This window comes from Drosophila persimilis, unplaced genomic scaffold (assembly GCF_003286085.1).
Source record: "Drosophila persimilis strain 14011-0111.01,24,50 unplaced genomic scaffold, DperRS2 tig00000631-arrow-arrow-pilon, whole genome shotgun sequence".
In the NCBI taxonomy this organism is placed as follows: domain Eukaryota; kingdom Metazoa; phylum Arthropoda; class Insecta; order Diptera; family Drosophilidae; genus Drosophila; species Drosophila persimilis.
The window spans coordinates 826,099-840,095 of NW_020825327.1; the positions used below are offsets into that span (position 1 = coordinate 826,099).

The window sequence follows — 13,997 nt, forward strand, 5'->3', positions numbered from 1 at the left end:
TGTCCTAATATTTGTTATATGGGAGGTTAAAATAGACACGGGCTTATTGAACAGTTAATAATTTAACTACTTCATAATTTAATTGTTTCCTTGCCTGTGTTAAACACATGAGTGAAATGCCAAGTCCTACGATAAGATGTAAAAAAGATCAAATGAAAAAAATTATGGAAGTCAGTCGTTTTCATTTTTAAATGGATATTCTCTTTAATCATTTGACTTCCTAACGGTCGGCTAATAAGTAATACAGCACATAACAGACAAACATTCTAGATCGCATTGCATATTATGGTCAAAACACTCCACTACTGGTTTTTTTTTTTTGTAAAATGGTGTGCCCACTTGCAGAGCTTCACCCTTTTGCGGCTGCATTAATTACAGATGCGCTGATTGAATTATAATCACTTTCACCATTAACTTCGCTGATACCAGCAATTTTGGTTTTCTCTGTGATTCCGTGTTGAATTCCAGTGCCGATTAGCAGCTCATGCTCCGTTTTGGTCCGACGCAGCCAATCGCGAAGGTCGCGAGAGCGTTTCACCAAACTGGTCGAATAGTTTACAGGCCGTCGATTTTGGGAGACGATACTATTGGCCGCCAGAATCGCACCACCCATCGAGCCTTGCATATGTCCAGCAGCTAACTGGCGATAGGTCTCAAGACGATCCGCAATTGTTGGTTTTGGTTGAGATGCAGGTACCGCCTCGATACCACTGCTATCGCTGATACCATGGCTAGATGTTGAGTTGCTTGCTTGAAACGGAGAAACTATAGCTGTTACGGTATCCTGCTGGCTAAGCATGTGTGTCCACTTAAGGTCGTTAGAAAATTGTATGGCCATGGTCGATAATGATTCCTGATGATGCTGTTTTTGTTGATTTTGACTTAGTATGTCAAGAATTTCACAAATCTCTTCGTTAAGAATTTCAAGATTCTGAATCCATTCGATGGATTCCTGCTGAAAGTATTCTCTGCGCTTCAGAAGATCTGCGCCACTGGCGAAATCAGTGCTGCTAAAGCCAGAACTGGATTGCGACGAAAGATCGCTGAGCGTTGCAGCATCATCCAGATTGGTACCGCACTTGTCTTGCTCGTACATGCAGAGCAGGCTCCGTTCTAGATGCTTTAGCCTTATAACCTTCTCACCTAACAAAGCACGTGTGCGATGTAGGTTTACTTCCATCTCGGTTAATTCTTTTTCCTCTTGGATATGCTGGTCCAGCCACTGCTTAGGTAACAAAGGGGGAGTCTTGATCCGCTGTTTTATATCGCGTTGCCGTAACCTAAAGTCACTACGGTCTTTTTTCAAAGATTCTTTGGCTCGACGTACTGAATCCCGTTCCATATGTATGCGATGTTTAAAAAATTCCAGTTCCGAGCCCACACCCTCAATAGCATGATCGTTGGAAATATCAGTAAACGGGTATCGAAGATGAAAAGTGGCGTCAACCGCATGATCTGGAAACTGATCCTCTAAATCCTCTAGCTTTCGCAGTTGGTACCGTAAATTTTCAACAGGAGTGAACGCACGTTCCAGTTGATATTTATAATCGGAGTTAAGTCTAGAGGTTGATGCTGATTTAGCGCGTGAAAAGACCCTCTTCCGTGACCCTCCAAGTTCCTTAAGCTGATTGCTGTTGTTGTTTTTCTCTTGAATTTCCGCGTCTGAATTTCTGTTTCCGCTTAGCTTGACTGTACCACAACCTTTGCAGCTTGTGGGTTGTGAAACAGGTAAATAACGACCATTGGAGTAGTTATTTGATACTGTTGTGTCCGACTGACTGATTGAGGTGTTCGTCTCATTCTTGAGCTGCCGCTGCCCGATGCATTTGCTGCTGATATTCTGCTTATTAAGCTGTGTCTTCGGAAGCCCCAGTGGTTTTTCTTTTAAGCTGCCTTTGACTGCCTTATCTGAGTAGCTCACTGAGTGATCTTCCCTATTTTCCATGGGATTTTTGGATAAAGAGCGCTCCGTTTCAGAGCCAATGATAGCGTTGGTCTTATTATTTTGGCAATTTTTCTGAAAAGCGAGTACCTCGCGTCGTCGATTGCGTCGTTCTAAGGACAGTCTAACGTCCGTTTTAAGTCTTACGTATTTTTCTTTGAGACAACGATATTTGTCCTCAAGTAAACGTTTTTCACAGCGAACTTTCTCGTAGAGTCTCTCCTCACCCTTCTCGCGAAATCGTTTATTTTCCAATTCTAGCTCATGGGCAAGATTGTCCCGCATTTGTGATAGCCTGACTGCTTGCTCGCGGCGAAGAATCTCTTCCTCACTATGGAGGTCACGCTCTAACTCATTGAGAATCTCAGAATGGTTACTCTGCAGTATGGCCATTCGAGCCTTATGTTCGCTTACTATTAGAGAACGCTTGCTTTGCAGCTGAAGCTCCAGCTTGCCCCGATATTTTTCAATTTGACTCTCGAACGCTTCTTCGAGTTGGTGCTGGTGCGATGTAAAGCGCAAATCGTATTCATGTCTTAGGTTCTTTAGCCTTACCTCATGCTCGCGTTTGATTGCCTCATCGTTACTTAAAAAACTATCTGTCTGTTTATATAGAGTACCTAACTTGCTGGCCATTTTAAGGCCCTGCACGTTTTTTGTTGATACCTCCGCGGATTTGCGCTGCAACAGCTCTAGCTCATGGCTATGCTTGCGACCCAACTCATCCAAATCAAACGGTCTGTTGCTTACTGGATTTAGGGCATCTTGCTCTGAATTTTTTTTTATAATAAAGCTGCGAACAAAACTAGGCTCAGGTTCTGGGTCATTGTTATCTTTGTGTTGCCTCGTTGTAGCACCTTCTTTTAATTCACATATCGACCTACACGTAACAGATGTTGAGTCTACCAAATTATGCTCCATGGGTGGATTGTTACTACAAGCCATCATCTTCTCAATAGTTTGAGTTTTGGGTACGGATTTTGATAAGCCGCTTGTGCAACGGCTTAAGCTACACTTTCCCTCTTTGAGATTACCATGGAGCAATTCATCATTATAAATATTTTCACCTTTAAACATGTTATTAGCTCGATCTTCATTAAAATCGTAGTCCATCCCCGCCTCTACTTCCTCGTCGTCCAGGTTGACGGACAACTCGCTAGTCTGGCATAACTTTGGCGAGAATTCATCCTCGGGTGAGTCTCGCATGTGGTGCATCTCCTCTAAATTAAAGCGCACGCTTTTTTTATCATCAAATTCTGTCGTTGGATCGTCACGGTCCATGCAACGGTTTATATCGAACACACTTGATTCACGGAGGATACCCTTTACACAAAGTAGTGGAGTACTTCCACCTATTTTTACTTGTTCCAAGTTTTGACGAGGCTTGAGAAACCTCCTGGAACCGCTTGCACCTGAGAGCAGAAACATTCCATCTCGCTGCTCCACTATAGAATCTGAGTTTTCCCTTGTCTCCTCGTTTTCCCTGCTTAGTGCCAGCATCCTGTGAGATAGTTTAGATGCGGATAAATGTGTGTTCATACTAATTGGAGAATTTGTGTTGCCGTTTTCAAGTTGAGCATTTTTAACACAATTGAAAATTTGACCGAAATTCCTAGTGCGAGACTCTAAAAATCGATTAACACCGCCACTAAATACACTTGCACCTGCAAAACTGGTCGTGTGAGTAGAAACGGAATTAATCATTGACGCCTGCGTTTTAACGCTGTTGAAAGGTGAGTTGATTTCGTAGAATTCATCGGCACAATGCATACTGCGTATACCAGAATCCAACTGGGATATATCATCTGAGCTATCAATAATAACCATGGCTCCTTCAGGAATTATCGCCCCTATGTTATGACGTGTCTTCTCTACTAATTCACGATACACAGCATCTAAGGGATGATCCCACTGCGACTGCTTGGTGAACGTATTATGATAGTAATGACCGTTCTTCTCCTCGGAGTAGCTGTAGAAGATTAAAAAAAAAACCTTCTTAGTAATACAATGGCTGATTAAAACCGTAAGCTCACCAGATTTTCCACTCCGAAGGCAGTGCGGCCATCAAACCTTCCTTAGCGAGATAAAGCAAATGGTGCTCCTTAAGAGGATCGATCCCTATCAGCGTGGCATAATCGTAGATCTCTATAAAAGAAGTTTTGATGAGTAAAATATAAATATTTGAGAAAATATAATTTGTCATTCCAAAAAAGTAAATGTATTCCATAAATAACACAAACCCACTGCTGTGGCCTCAACTCTACATTTATACCCGATACTTAGTCTCCTTCTTTGAACGAAAAAAGCGCTTGCGAGAGAGACAGAGACAGCGTAGCCACTGCAAATAGTTTTGCTCCTTTTGGTTATAAAAATGATCTGGTCTGATCCAGATTCGGCTATTTGGTAGATATGGTCATTCTCCATTTTCCCGTATCTTCAAAATTGTGCATGCCAAAGATTCTCGGTCTTTGTGGGGGCGGAAGGGGCCGGGCGAAAGTTTGAAATACACTTGTAATGGTGAGATCCAGCAGGAGTGTGGATATCAAAATCGGTTGATTTAGTTGTTATAGTCTCTGAGATCTGTGAATGGGGTGGAGTGAAATTTCGAAATCACAGGAAAGTGAATTCAAAATTTGGTTGCTATAGCTCCTATAGTTTCTGAGATATAGACGCTCACTTTTAGGGATAGACAAAGCCGACCATGAAATGTGTGTGTTGGAGACAGAGCGAGAGAGAATGAAATTGTTTTCTTCGTTCGGGCTATAAAAATAATACGATCTGGTTCAGATTCTATTGTCTAGAAGATATAGTCATTCCCTACGATTCTGCGTTTCTCGTTTTCTCGTATCTTTGAAATTGTGGATGCCACAGATTTTCGCTCTTTGTGGGGGCGGAAGTGGGCGGAGCAAAGTTTTGAAATATACTTGTAACAGTGACATATCACAGAATTCGGAATATAAAAAGTCGTTTCTCTAGCTGGTACAGTCTCTGAGCACTAGGCGCTCATAGGGACGGGCAGACGGACGGACAGACGGACGGACGGACATACAAACATGGCTCAATCGACTCGGCTATTGATGCTGATCAAGAATATATATGTATATACTTTATGAGGTCGGAAACGCTTCCTTCTGGACGTTACACACATCCATTTTCACCATAAATCTTATATACCCCTATACTCATTTTGAGTATCGGGTATAAAAAAACGAGGGTGAACATTGTGAGTCGCAGCTACTGCCACGATAATTAAGCGCTTTGCGTAGCCACTGAATAAATAACATCACGTTGCTCTTGCTCTTATGGTCTCATAGAGCTAGAAGTCAAACAAGACGGACGGGCGGACGAACAGACATGGCTTTATTGACTCGGTTATTAATGCTAATCAAGAATATGTGTGACCTCCATCTATGGCGGCGATGAATTTTTTTATTTTATCTTAATTATGAAGTCTAGAGTAAGTTAGGCTAGGGCAAAGCGGGAGCGCAATAAAAGCTCGCTCTCTCGCTCTTAGCGAATTCGCCCCGCTTTGCCACCGTAGGTTAGCTAGTATAAGGGATTGAAAGAGATCGAACACATTCATTTTCGCCCCGCCAAATAAGTACTTAAATTACAGTCATCGAAAGTTTTCGGTGATTTTCGTTTGGAAAAACTCTTCTAATTTTTCATGGCGTCCCCGGGTGGACTGTAAATTTAATTATAGGCAATAACAATAAATGACAGTGACACAAGAAATTGCAGTCTATGCAAACATAATAGTGTGTGTCCAACCAATCATTTTGCATAATATCATCGCGTCGGTCGCAGTTGGATTTAAAGATCCAAAAGAGGAATCAGAGGTATTTGTGCGGAAAGTTGAAGGCTGAGCAAAAGATATTCAGATCTTTCTGTGAAGTGTCTTGTGCTGAAAACATCTCACATCGCTTTCAATTTTGGTTACATGGATCCAAAACATCGTTTCTCTAGGTCTTATAGTCTTTGAGCATTAGACATCGTGCCTCTCTGATGAAGCATTAGGAAAAATAAAGGCGTTCCAAGTCACCAAGGCAAATTATGAAAACGCCATGGCTGGCCTAAAACGAGAATATGACAACGATTATTTGATTTTCACGAATAATATTTCCTCATTGTTCAATCTGCCGAGAATATCGCATCCATCTGAATCGTCTCTAAGAAATCTAATCGATACTGTTTACCGATCGTTACTGTCGATCAGAGACTATACAAAAATTTCGAATGCAATGCTCATTCATCTCATTTTGAACAGAGTCGACCCAGTGACGAAACAAAAGTGGGATGAACAGCTTACTTATGAGAAGTTGCCGTTTTGGTCCGACTTTGAGAAAGTCTTGAATCGTCGATACCAGCATCAGTCTGCTGAAGAATCGACGAAGCCAAGACACGACAAAGTCATGCCAAGCAAGCAACATTCGCAGTTCTTCCACTTCCACCAGCAGAAGAACTAAGCAAGCTTGTAGCTATTGCAATTCAGGAGACCATGTAGTGCCTCTCTCGGAGAGGCAAATTTTCGAGTTTGCCAAGTCGGCATCCTTAATGCTTGATTGTTTGCGAAAACGCCACGCTGCTGTAAAATGCAAAGCCAATAAATGTCGAGTGTGCAACCGCTCACATCATACATTATTGCATCGATACACAATGTCGGCTAATAGTCTCGCGTTGCCACCTGCATGCGACAGCGTTGGACAGGGTAATTCTGACTACGTCGATCGTAAGCGTCCGAACTAAGAGCGGTGAACACATTTTGGCCAGAGCTCTCTACACACAGTGGGGAAGTCGCGAATAAATGGTAGTGAGTTCTCCCTTGAGTTTTGGATCCTAAAATCAAATTCAGGTTATCACCCTGACCAGTGAGTGAATGTTACTGACTGGCGAATCAAAGAGAACCTTCCACTGGCAGACCCATATTTCTACAAGCCACAAAGAATAGATATTCTAATTGGAGTAGAATTGAATTATTATTATTAGCTGTTGGTCAAATTAATCAGGGTCCCGACTTTCCAACTCGTCAGAAAACCCTTCTTGGTTGGGTTGTGTCGGGAAAATGTGTTTCAAGGAGTTCTGCTCCTCAAATTACAAACAGTTTGAGTTGCAGTGAAGAGTTGCTAGTATCCACCGATAGGACCTTAAAAAAGTTTTGGTCACTGGATGAAATGCCATCTACCAAGAAAATTGTCACACCTGAGCACAAGTTATGCGAAGAACACTATCGTAAGACGACTCAGGTACTATCATCAGGTCGGCTCGAAGTAAGGCTCCCGTTTAAATCAGATCTTAATTGTTTAGGCAGCTCCTTTGAGGTTGCTAAACGGCGGTTTTTTTCGCTCGAAAGAAAATTGCAGCGTGACCCTGAGTTAAAGAAAATGTACTTGAAATTCATGGAAGAGTACCTCTCCTTAGGTCATATGTCTTCTACAGACAATACGATTCCTTCTAATCCACACTACGTAATCCCTCATCAGAATGATATTCTGATGGTGGGACCAACCATTCAAGAGTAATTATACTCGACACTGCTGCGTATCCGTCTGCACAGGTGTGACCTGACTGCCGATGTTAAAAAGATGTATCGTCAAGTGATGATGAACGAAGGGAATCGGCAGTTTTAAATCATAGTGTGGAGAAGAGACCCTTCTTTTTGTTTTTTTTTTTTTTTTTTTTTTTTGTTAAGCGTTGAATCCGTACATTGCATATATCGTATCTTAACAACCCAGGTAAATAGTATTAAGGAGACCAAACCTATTGCTTTATGCAAGAGGGCTTATCGAGATATAATATAGTATAGTATATAGTAATAATAAAAAAAAAGTAATATTATAATATTGGGAGGGAAACTTAGAGTTGGCCAATAGTTTTGGCAAAACCCAATCTCTTCAACCGCCTCAAAGGCCTGGCAGGTAGTAATCGTCTGGCGAGCATACTATGGTGTCTAATTAGCCTGTCACTGTATCTGCTGGTGTGCCTTCCAATCTGCTCCTCTACTGTATGCAGATTCAAATCCCGATGTAGGGTGGAGCCGCGCACGTACCAAGGGCAGTTCGTTATTTGCCGAGACCCTTCTGAATCTTTGAAATTATGCAAGCTCAACACTGTAACCTATGGGAGTGAACCAGCCCCATTCTTAGCTATCCGGTGTTTGAAAAGGTTGCAGGAGCATAGGCTTAACAAACTAGATTGGGATGAGTCGATCCCGCTGCATTTAGAAACAGCGTGTAATAGGTTTAAAAATACACTGTCTCAATTGGAAGACATATGCATATCTCGGTTTGTGTGTTCCGATCCGATGTCACCGGTTCACCGGTTACGTCACAAAAAACATAAGTCTTTTTTGAGGTAGGGCTAGAAAATTGCAAAACTCTACGAATTGGGTAGAACTATCTGTATAACATTTTTTTTGCCAATATATGAAGCGCTAATTTTTCAAGTTATTAAATGCAAAAACATCTAATGTTACATCTTAATGTTGATCTAATGTTAGTCCGAGGTAACTGAAACACTTTAAAAATATACCATTAACCGATATTGGGCAAATTTTATATGATTTTTTAGATAGTTTAACATGTAAAAAACACTCTAACTACAAATATGTATCAAGAATAATCCTTCTTATGGGAAATAACGGAAAATGAAAACATGACTACAAAAATACTAAAATATACTGAAAAAGTGAACTTTGGCTTGCTTTAATAGGTTTATACGAAAAACTGCCAATAGCTATGGTTCTAACGAATGCAAAAGTGTATTGATCATCACGGGTGAAATTTTAGAATAGTTTTTCTAAATATGAAATACCAAAAACTTTGGGTGGCGTGCGTTCGTTTTCAATAGATTTTGGCGACTCCTCTATATACAAACAATTTCGTTTAAGCGTATCTTACCTACGGTGGCAAAGCGGAGCGAATCCGCCAAGAGCGAGAGAGCGAGCTTTTATTACGCTTCCGCTTTGCCCTAGCATAACTTACACTAGACTTAATCAAATTCGATCCTAATATTATTCTAATACACATTATAAGCCAAATGGCGCTACAAGGGGGAATATTTTGAAAAACAATAAAGCCATTTTAACTTAAAAGTTTTGCTTCTTATTTACTATTCCCGAAATATAAACAGCAGCCCTCGTACACATCAATTATACATATATCAATTGGCTAAATTTTAAAAATAATATCTGGACAAAAGTATACGGAAATCTGTATTTGCTGGACTTTTAATCATTTTTGTCATGGTGGACATTTTGGTGAAAGAGCCCATATAATAAATTTCGCGGCGAAAGTTAGATTTCTTTTTAGTTTTTCCATCTTTATTTGTCAAAATAAAAAAAAAACTAAAAAGATTGTAAACATTGGAAAGTAAAAATCTGGAATATTTTCCTGGAAATTAAAGCTGAAAACCTGGCGTGGCTTTGTTTCTTCATTATGCAATTTTAAAAAGTAGTTCAAGAAGGACGTAGACTGAACTAACTAGAACTTTTGAATTAACGAGAAAACGTACTACCGTTAGCAATTAAATGATCTTACGAAATCTAAAGGAATTGCGATTATACAGCTTGCTTGGCATAACCTTATATGGCTTTGGCATCGTCCGTTATCGTATCGGTCATATTTACTAAAGACTCTAGCTCGGGCCAGGCTGTCAAATCTCTACTTGGAAGCTCTTAATTGTTAATAATGCTTCAACAGAAAAAATGAGAAATCAAATGATTCGGTTTTTCGAAAAATGTTATCAAAATTTCGGTTCTGTCACAGAATACCAAAACAACCGATTTCCAACTTTACTTATATACTCTATACTCAGTCAGTATATATACTGATCAATGTAACCTATGCAAAGATTTTAAATGTAATTATATGTAAGCGCCGGAACTGGTAACGGAGCTGATGATTGCTTTTTCTTCCTCTGTCTTTTGCGAGGTAATGCAGTGTCTAGCGAAGGCAATAGTCTTCTCGAACACATGTCGGAAAACGCTAAACATGGCAATGGTTAGATGTGCCTGGACAGCGAGTCGGATGCAACTAGGTTATAGCAACCCAAACGTCGGTGGGAAACGTGACTGCTACCACCGGCGGGCATGGGAGGAGCAATCCTTTCTGCTTTTTTTTCCTTTTGTTTTGCACAAACACCTGATGTTTTCATAAAAAAATTGTTGGGTCAAGCAGCTTAAATATTGTATATTATTGCCAGTGGTGCGGCCCAAAGGAAATGCCATTTGTTGTTGTCATTTCCAACGCCAACTGTAAAGATCATTTGTTACCGCATATGCATATGCAGCAGAATTCTTTCATCTCCTCATATCTCAATCTCTCGTACTCGGCTTAGCAGCGGCCCCGAGCATCACTAGCGCTCTAGGTATATCCTACTCTCTCGCTCGCGTCTATGCTTGCTGCATAGGGCCCGGAAATTTGGCCCTTCAGCCCTTGCATTTTTCAGTCTTGAGCTAATCGTCGCAGCTATTAGATTAAGATCCTCGCATCATTCGTTCGCCCAATCACCCTCATATGTGCATACGCGATAAGTTGGTCTACTTATGCAAATAAATTGTGAATTATATACAATCTCTCGACTTTCATTAAATTCAAAATTGCAACAGTTATTAAAAACGCTTAATAGCTTAACATTTGGTGACCCTGACGTGATTGTGCAATAAATAATCTATCTGTGCAATCACAAACTAATATAGCATTCAAAGGTCTAAACTAATAGCCACCTCTACCAGTGTCGCCGACCACATAAGTTATCCATACATATATACACCGGCCTCCCCTGCATATTCAGTAGTGCACGTAGCTGTTGCCTTGCGCTTCTCTTTTCGGTCATCTTCCCGCAAGAAACGTTTCTTACACCGGTCGCCTTTGTATATACAGTTCGTACATAGCTGTTCGCTTGCTGGGCTCGGTTCTTGTCGTGTATTGCTCGTGTTACTCTTTGCGATCATCTTCCCTCTAGAGACGTTGGTCTCCCTACTAACGCTGCCGCTACCATGAAAATTAATGCTGCTAACGAAATTCCAATGACCAGTGAGCCAAACAGGCCGTCTTTTTTGAAGCTTAAGTCAACGGAATTGTGCGAGAAAATTAAAAGGTTAGTTACCGCCTGGCAAAATGAGTCGAAGGACTGTGACTACTACATGCTCGTGGTAAAGCAAGAGCAGGTCGAGAAGTTGATCGGCTAATTTCAGATGTTTCACGGCGAGCTTATGGAATTGGATCGAAGCGAAGTTCTCAGCGGACTGTGTAAAATTTTTGAGTCACTTGCCAGCGCGCTGAAGGCGGCGATTATGAGGGAAATGGCTAAGAGTGGCGGCCGCATGCCGTTTCATTCTACCTTGGCTGGAGGAAACACTACGGTTGAGTTTGCCGGCTCGCAATTTCTACCTCACCGTAGACAAGTACCATCCCTGCCTCCTATACAATTGCCGACGTTTAGCGGCGGGTATGCGAACTGGACGGACTTCTATTCAATGTTTGCCACCATCATCGACAGCCATCCGGACTTAACAAACATAGAAAAGCTCCAGCATTTGCGTTCCTGTCTGTGGGATTCGACATTGGAGACTGTTCGGTCGCTGGAAATCTCAGATGGCAATTATGCTGTGTCATTAGATTTGTTGGAAAACAGATTCAATAATTGGCGATTGATCTTTCAGGCACACATCAATGAGATCTTGGCGCTCCAGGCTGTGGAACCTGGGTCAGTGGTCATGCTTCGGGAGCTTTCAGACAAGTTCAATTCACATATGCGCGCGCTCCAGGGTTGGGGCACCACTGAGCAGATCGCAGGATGCATCGTAGTGCAGGAGCTTCTCCGAAAACTGGATCCAGCGAGCCAAGAGAAGTGGGAGGAACGATTCAACGACCCCGCATTCGCAAACTTAATTCCGTCGTGGGAATCTATGGCCTCGTTCTTGGAGCAGCGATGCAGATCATTGGAGACGATGGACTTTTCTATGGCAAGCTATGCGTTGTGCAATCAGGTGGGCAGAAGTAGAACAACGAACCAAACCGTAGCACGCTGCGCGCTGTGCAACGATGGTGCTCACGAGGTCCAGCAATGTCAGAAGGTTAAAGCGCTGTCCCCCACAAATCACCATAAAGAAGCCAAGCGGCTTTCCCTGTGTATAAATTATCTCAGACAAGGCATCGATTACTTCAGTGAACCTCGAGCAAATGTCGTACCTGCGGGGCAGACACCATATCCTCCTCCATTTTGGTAGCCCTGAAGATATCGCAGTCCAAGTGAAATCAGCGAAGTGTACTCCATCCGTTTAAAAGGTCCCTCTTTGATGGTCTCTCGCGCTCGGGCCGTAGCAGCTGAGGATAATAGTTCAGAGGACCGGCTTGAGGTTCCAGAGGTTCTGGGGGGTAGAAAATTGCATCGAACCAATTGTAAAGGCTACCACAGAAGGGCTAGATTGTGAAGCACACTTTGTCCAGCATTTCCGTCGATTACATAAAGGCTATTATTGTGTTCGTCTGCCAGCTAAATATAATTTGGATCTCCTTGGAGAATTTACAATCAACCGCTTCGTAGATTCCTGACTCTTGAGAGAAAGTTAGTTCGTCGCACTGATGTTAAATCTCAGCATTCATAAAGTAATACCTTGATTAAGGCCATATGTCTCAGGTTACTGCCCAGTCAATGGGCAATTGCTGTTATTTTTTGCCTCACCATTGCGTCATGAAGGAAGATAGTTCTACGACCAAGCTTCGCGTCGTTTTTGATGGATCCGCTTCAACCTCATCTGGATATTCCCTGAACGACTTTTTAATGGCTGGTCCCGTAATGCAACCCAAACTGTTTCATATTCTTGCTCGATTTCGGTAATACGCCGTTGCGGTTACGGGAGATATCTGTAAGATGTATCGTTGTGTATGAGTCTCGACCGAGGATAGCAACTTGCAGTGTATTCTGTGGATAAACTCCAGGGAAGAAGACTTGCGTGTGTTTCAATTGGACACCGTTACTTATGGGACGAAGGCTACCTCCTATTTATCTGTGCGAGCGATGCATCAGTTGGCAATGGACGAGCAGATGGCGTTTCCAGTTGGAGCTGAAATCCTTCGCCGTGACTTCTACGTGGATGACTTGATATCTGGAGCCAGCTCTCAGGAGGAGGCTATCCGAATTCGTGAGCAAACTACTGGAATTTTGTCTAGAGGTCAGTTCAGATTGAGGAAATGGTGTTCGAACGTCCGTGCTGTGCTGGATGGAGTTCCGGAAGAGGACAAGGAAACATTTTTGAAGTTCGACGATGGCAGCCATGTGACTAAAACTTTAGGACTTGCGTGGGATCCGGTTTCTGATCTACTATTATTTTCGTTCTCGGCCCTTCAATCTTCTTTGAATTCCTGCAGGCGCTCTGTTTTGTCATCCATAGCGCGATTCTACGATCCTCTCGGACTAGCTGGTCCCTTAAATACTAAATCCAAAATCGTTCTCCAACGTTTGTGCCAAGAGAAGTTGTCCTGGGATGAAAGCCTTCCAGTCGCACTGAACACCGAGTGGCAGGAAATATGCACCAGTTTTGGTCAGATTCGTCGACTTGAATTTCCTCGGCTTGTACTCCTTCCAGACTCTACGCTGGAAATTCACGGATTTTGCGATGCCAGCATCGAGGCTTATGGTGCATGCATTTATGTCGTGTCCAAGGGTCAGCATTCCAGCAGTCACTTACTTTGTGCCAAATCTCGTGTGGCTCCTTTGAAGACACTTGGAGCGGAGTTGCTGGCTAGGCTCATATCTGAGGTAGCTGGAATGAATGTATTCAAGGAAAGGTGTTACTGTTGGTGTGATTCTGCCGTTGCGCTCTCTTGGATTCGGGACGAGCCGTCAAGATTTAATATTTTTGTTGCAAATAGAGTGTCAACGATTCAGGAAATGACCGAAAAAATGGAATGGCGCTATGTTCCCACAGCTTTAAACCCAGCCGACATTCTGTCTCGAGGGGCTCATCCGACTGAGCTGAATGAGTCACCTCTTTGGGCTCATGGTCCTCCATTTCTTTGCGGCTCCTCAGATGACTGGCCACCCACTGTGCTAC

General features: G+C 42.4%; 1 protein-coding gene across 1 annotated transcript in view; it reads right to left on the bottom strand.

The window, feature by feature from the left end:
* Nucleotides 1–178: 178 nt before the first annotated feature.
* LOC6603528 overlaps nucleotides 179–13,997 on the bottom strand; it is a 118,369-nt gene continuing 104,550 nt past the window's right edge. Inside the window, exons 2-3 of the mRNA XM_026990943.1 lie at nucleotides 3,976–4,087; nucleotides 179–3,911 (exon numbers count right to left, since the gene is read on the bottom strand). Of these exons, the coding sequence (XP_026846744.1) occupies nucleotides 350–3,911; nucleotides 3,976–4,087 (3,674 nt within the window). The 3' untranslated portion in view covers nucleotides 179–349. The remainder of the gene's footprint in view (nucleotides 3,912–3,975; nucleotides 4,088–13,997) is intronic.